Source organism: Pristis pectinata, chromosome 5, assembly GCF_009764475.1.
Source record: "Pristis pectinata isolate sPriPec2 chromosome 5, sPriPec2.1.pri, whole genome shotgun sequence".
Classification (NCBI taxonomy): Eukaryota; Metazoa; Chordata; class Chondrichthyes; order Rhinopristiformes; family Pristidae; genus Pristis; species Pristis pectinata.
Genome location: NC_067409.1, coordinates 88,642,194 through 88,649,036, shown reverse-complemented (window position 1 = coordinate 88,649,036; position 6,843 = coordinate 88,642,194). Strand labels below are relative to the sequence as shown.

The 6,843-nt window shown below is 41.6% G+C and overlaps 1 protein-coding gene across 1 annotated transcript; it reads right to left on the bottom strand.

Moving 5' to 3' along the window:
- Positions 1–1,645: 1,645 nt before the first annotated feature.
- On the bottom strand, positions 1,646–6,843 carry LOC127570989 (leucine-rich repeat-containing protein 14B-like). The gene is given in 3 exon segments (XM_052016961.1): positions 1,646–2,121; positions 2,124–2,293; positions 5,939–6,843. Coding segments are annotated over 3 exon segments (1,551 nt in total).

Sequence of the window (6,843 nt, the reverse complement as noted above, 5' to 3'; positions counted from 1 at the left end):
TCATTACGAGGCAAAAGCTGCATATCGTCCCTACAGTGAATGAACCACTTCCTTACTGCTGAAGTGAAACGTTGGGAACTTGGTATTGCATCTGGGTTAGCTATAGACTAGGCAACAAATGGTGGATGTTGATACTGGGGGAGCTGACCTCTGGTGCCGTATGGGTGGAGTTTGTATATCCTCCCTGTGACTGACTGGGTTTTTCTCCAGGTGCTCTGGTTTCCTATCACTTTCCAAAGATGTGCAGGTTTGTAGGTTAATTGGCTGCTGCAAGTTGCCCCTTATTCCTCCTGCCTGATTATCAGATGGTTCTATATCAGTGACCCAATCATAAAGTCATGCTGCGTAGAAAGAGGCCCTTCAGCCACTGACCTCCATGTGATCATCATGATCCGATTTACAGCAACACTAAACTAATCTACTTTATTCTCCCCCACTTTCCCATCCACAAGCCCGAGATTGTACAATTCACTTACACAAGGGGCAACTTGCAGCAGCTAATTAACCTACAAACCTGCACATCTTGGAAAGTGATAGGAAACCAGAGCACCTGGAGAAAACCCAGTCAGTCACAGAGAGAATATACAAACTCCACCCATACGGCACCAGAGGTCAGGATTGAACTGGGGTACTGGAGATGACAGTTGCATCACTGTGCCGCTCACTATCTCAGGTTAAAGACTGGCTATAGGAAAACAATTGCATAAGTGTGAAGAAAAAGAAAAATATTTTGCCATTGTTTATTTTTATAATCACAAAGTAAGAAAAACAACTAAAAGCACTAAACATTAAATGTAAGAGTATGTGAAGACCGAGTGAAGCAGCTGCAAGGTTTTTAATATTTTGTATATTTGGTACAAAGATTAATGATTTACACAATTTCTATGGTGCTTTGTTCACACAATGTGGCAATTCTTGGCTACCTTTGACTTCATGTGGCTTTCAAATGGATGTGGGTTACCATAATCAATACAAATGTTGGGATTAGTATTAGAAAACTATAAGCTGCATAGGAAGAGAACAGGTTAGTATTTATTTTATAAATTCTTGCACAGTCTTACTTCAGCAGAATATTTTACATCAGCATTGACTGGTAAAGATTGGGTAACCTACTCCAGTTGGTTGTTCTCATGGAGGTCATCTGACCCTCCATTTCCAGTCACTTCAGTTGACCAATCAGCCTTTCTTCTCCCCTCCAGAAAGGATAGAAAGGGAAAGAGGTCATTCCAGTTAAGCATTGACAGAGACTATTATCTCTTCTACAGACAATAACAATGACAAGCAAGAATAATGTCTGGATGATTTATTCCTTCATTAGTGAGTGAGAAACCACCCAGGAAGGAACCAACTTCTATCCCTGGTTCTGGGGTTAGTTAGCTACTTTCAGTTTAAGTGGTGTTAGTGAGGGACCAGGAGAAAGAGAAGCTATTAATCATCCTGTGAACCCTGCTTTGTTTCTGTATTCCAGTCATATTTTTCCTGTTTAAATATATCCATTCCCTTCTGGGAGTAACTATTGCATGTGTGTCCGACAGCCTTCAGGCACTGCATTTCAGTTCTTAACTCATTATATTAAAAAAAAATCTCTTCTCCACTTGGTTAAAAAGCTAAAAAAATAATCATGGTTTACACTTTCCCTTTTGTGCTAATCCACTTCATTCAAAGTTGTTAAAATGTTGGAAATAGCATCTTTGAATGATTGAAGCATTACAACACTAATCTCATTGCTCGTTTCATGAATGTTGGGATCAAAACTGCCAAAGATTGGAGTTGACACAACGATATCATTTCGATTGGCCTGCAACAATATCACCATTAATTCATTGTTTATCTCCTCAAACTTCTCCCTATCATATTTCAGCAGGTTTTCATCTGTGAGTGGATAAGTATAGGATGCAGGATAGCAGTCCCTAGGGACTGGAATCTCGACTTTACAAAGCATAGGGAGCTCCGTGAACACTTCAAAGATACGACGAAGTGATCTTGATGTTAGCGGGTTTCCCAGGAACCTGAACTCTGTTAACATTTTGCAGGGCTCTATGGCTAGCATCAACAGATGGATCTGTTCGTCACTGATGTCACACTCCTCAAGGGTTAGTGCTCCTCAGAGTGTGGGACGCAACGGGTAAGCAGCTTGAAGAAGGTTGAAGGGAAGAGGTCAGTGACACTGTTGCCACTCAAATCCAGCACTTCCAGGTATTCAGCATGCAGACTGTTGGCCAGGTATGCCATGTCTACGTGATTCAGACAGCAATTGGACACATCCAGAGACCGCAGAGGAGTTTTTAAAGGACTGTGGAGATATAAAGTAAAAAATGCATCATGTTTCAGAATAACATGAGGATTCCTAATGGACGTTCCACTATTTCAAGTTGTCCCTCAGTGCTTCAATATCAGTGAATTACTTTTGATATACAATTACCATTGCAATCAGTTTGCACACAACAAGACCTCAATCTATAATATGATAAATGGTCAGGTAATCAATCTTTTTAGTGGAGTTGTAACAAGATTGATATTAGTCAGAATGGAGAAAACACCTTGCTCTTCCTTGAAATAACGTTATGGGCTTCTTAATACCCAGCTGAAAATCAGGTGGGGCTTCAATTTAACATGTATTTTCTTTGATGATGATATGGATGAAATATTCAGGTGTTGTTGTGATCTCGAAATATCTTGGCTTATCCTAGTAGCTCCTTTTTTGGTTCCATATCAGTTTTGCCTGATTATTCTCTTGTGAAAGATCTTGTACGGTTTCACTATGTTAAAGCCAAGCTTTTGTTGCTGTATTTCCCCACTATGTTCTACAGTGCTGGCTGCTAGAGAGATCATTCAGAACAAAAAGATATTTAATTAAGAGAGAACTTCATGGACAAATATAATGCCAAGGCTTGTGATGGACCTCCCTTGAGCCAGCCTAGAAGCTAAATATAAAGCTTACAGTGTGAATCTGCTGCCTTGATACCTTCACAGCCCCCGGAATTAGTGGCTGTGATTGTGTCTAGCCTGAAAGGTCAGCTGTAGACCTGCTTTAGTGTAATGATACCTGTTTGATAATTCAGGGAATCCAGAGAACGGGTGATTGAGGAACCATGATGTTTTTCACTGAATGTCCCTAGTGATTAAATAAAAAGATGAGAGCTTGTAGTGTAACCTGATAGGCACACAGAATGGTCATGGTGTGACATACCATCTCGCCCTTCAGTTGCTGGATTAACATTGTACATTGCAGAGCAGCAACGAAAAATGCACCCTCTAGGATCGAGGGTGGAACCTAGATGGTAGGGGTGTTGGTGGGATGGAGGGTCAAAGGCTGAAGACCAGATGGGGGTGTGAAAATGGGGCTGGGTCAGGTCAGTGATCAGAATGGTGGCTGGAAGAGGGAACTGCAGGGGAGTTGATGGTGGGTGATGGGGTACATAATGGTATCAGGATAGTGACCCAGGGCAAAGGGTTGTTTATCAAGGTACTATGGCCAGCAGGGAGAATGTAGTCAGTGATCAGAGGTAGAGGTAAGGAAGTGGGAAGAGACTGGAGCCAACAGAGGCTTCAGAGGATCAGGATCCTAGGGTATGGGGTTTAGCAGAAGGTCGAATGATCAGGGGGCCAACTGGGAAGAACTGCAGGTGGATTTCAAACTGGAGCAATCAAAGGGGTTGAGTCCAATCGGTGGGTGTGTCCTGTATTATGGTGTTGAGCATGAACACCAAAAGTTATCTTGTTGAGGGTCCCAGTCCAGCACTGCACACTCAAAACGCAGACATGTCAACATGGAGTATTTCTAGCATAAGATGGACTGATTTCCTAAAACATTGCCGGAGGAATCGTGTCACTTTATGCAAGTTTCATGCTGAAGTCCTAAGAGACTCATGAACCTGGCTTACACCAATAAGTACATGGCTGAGTTTCCAGTGGAAAAAAATGGCCTGGAAATGGCTGTGCTTTATCCAATCACATAGCTGAAATAAACTGTTTAATCCTTCAAATTTTTTGGTCACAGTTTTTTTTTAATGTAGTTTCACTTGCTTCCTAAACTATATACGTAGCAGGAACAAATATATATCACCTATTACACTATAAGGCTGCTCAAAAGTGGAAAGGGAGCATTTGAGATCAAAACCATGCACATGGAGCACACAGAAGCCCTGTATACAGTAAGTGGCAGAAGGAGCACACCACCACACAAAATACCCTTCCATCTGCCCTGTTAGCCACTTCCAGGCCCAACTGTGAAAGAGTCTGCAGTTCCCATATTGTTCTCATTAAGCACCTCAGAACCCATAAAACCAGAGTAGAAGCAAAGTCAAGCCCAATCCCAAAGGACTGCCTGAGGGAAGGTGTCAGGAATACCAGAGTGGAAAACAACATAGATCCTTTGAGAGAAGGCATTTAATAAAGAATGACCCTGCGTCAACATTTTACTGAAAATTATGAAATGGCATTTGGACTATGTTGCAGGGCGTCAGAAGGAGGACAATGTCCCACTTTGTGAAGTGATAGTAAGGGCATGAGCATAGGGGAACAGCATTTTAATTGGAGATCAAATATATCATACAGAATTGTTCCTTGACCAAGGGCATTGAGGAATCCATGAGAGGCAGTTCTCGATTTGGCCAGGAGCTTGCTGAAGCTCCACAAAAGAACGTGGGAGTAAGAGGACATAACATAATCTGAGTGCCAATATTAATCTAGACCAGGAACTAAGGATATATTTTTGAAGTGGACTAATGGATTGTGCTGAATGATTAAGTAATATTTCAGTGGAAAACAACTACAAAGATTTTCTGGTAGTGTCTAAAATTATCATCAGTGACCAATGTCCCAGAGGACTAGAATCAAGATCAAATACAAAGACAGAACTTGCACTTATATGGTAAGAGGTCTTTATGTTCTAACCAATCAAAGTCAATGTATTTTGAAGTGCTGTCAGTACTGGAATACAGCCATGATAGTGAACAGATAAACAAATTTGCGTTTGGTTGAGGGATAAATTTTGGACTGGATCTTGAAGAGAATATCCTTGCTCCATAGCATAAGAGCGACTTCCCAGCTCTTCTTAGCGATAGAGCCAGGATGTCTTGTATCTATTCATTTCATTCCAAAGATGTCTTGTATCTATTCATTTCATTCCATGTGTTGAGGTAGCATTGCACTTTGATAGTGCAATGCTACCTCAACACATCACTAGAGCTTCAATCTGAACTTTATGCTCAAGCCACTGGACTGGTGTTGGAAGGGACAACCCACAGAGCTGACACCTGTATGCCATGACAATTCAACCACGTGATCCTCTTCCTATTTTAATATCAGAAATTTTGTTTTTATCCCTATATTTCCAAAATAACCTTTGCTATCCATAGCGTTGTAGTGACAGAAGGGTATAATTACAAAATAGTATGAACAGAGAGCTTCCATACTTCCATTATGAACAAGTTTATAGTGAGAATAGGTGACAAGATTGTTGCCGTTCTAGGATTCCCTTGGGAAAAGGCATAAACAATTCAAAGCTGAAGACAGTAAGGGAAATAATGCTTTAGAACATTTCTTTGTAGTCATCTCAAATGATCAAAGAAGTAATCATAGAAAAGACACAGAAAGCCATTTGCCATGGAGCCTATGCTGTCTCCAAGATGAGCAATCCCATCAGTCCTGTTCCCTAGCTCTTTCTATACAGCAATGCAAATTATTCCTTCTCCTGTACCTATTCAATTCCAGTTTGAAGATACTAATTGATTCTATTTACCCCACTTTACAGGCAATGAATCCTACATCATAAATAGTCTCTGCATGAAAGAAAGCATATTCCCATTGTGCCTTTAACCCAAAACTTTAAATCTGAATCCCATGGTCCTTAAATGGGAACAGCTTCTCCCTACTTACCCCATCTAAACCAGTCATTATCTTGTGCACCTCGAACTTAATGGTCATCCAAACCTACCTGAGTATCTTGCGTATTCGTCCGGTTAGAATTGAAAAAGCCAAGCTCAGTTCTGTAAGGAATTTCATTCCACTTAGCATCTCACCAATTCTCACCAACAGAGGTTCATCCTCTTGCGTCATTCTACGTACATCAAAGGTTCTTGCTGGGAGTGTCAGCGATCGGAGCTGTGGGAATGCAACTTGGCTCAAGAGGAATTCAAGATGTTCCATTTTCATGTGAATATTGTGGACTAACTCCAACTTCTGCAGAGTCTCAGGCTTGACTAGTTTGATGATGTAAAAGAATTTCCTCAAAGTCAAACTGTCAGCTCTGAGGTCTACACATGTGATCTTCAGTGGACACTGCTTCCTCAACAACAAGGCCTCAACCACTGTTTCATAGTTCCGCTGTGTCACAAACATACTCATTAAAACCTTGATTGAAATATCGGACACCAAAGTACCGAGCTGACGGGCCTCTATCTCCACTAGCAAGTCAAAACAGGTCCTTGCCATCAACTCAGTTCTTCCCCACCTCCCCAAAGTTTTGCCACAATTGCAGGCCTGAAATTCCACGTCAACAAGGCCTGTTAAATCAAACATTTTCAGCCTCTTTGAATATGTCACTGAACTGTGTAAAACATAGCTCTTCAGCCCTGTCAAACATGCTTGCAGGCAGAGTTGGCAGGTCCTGTTGCAGAGATCTTCTTCACAGTCTGGTGTTTTCCCCAGGAGCTTCCTAATGCTGAATTCTGCCAATGGCCACTTTTCTACTAAGTTATGAATCACCGTGGCCTGTTCCAGCATGTAGCTTGCTTTGAAGAGTAGAGGGTACAGATTTTGTGCCACACAAGTGATACTTCTCTGGGCGATCTGGGCATTTGATACCAGGGCTTGGGCACAGATGAACCGCAAGGTCTTCAT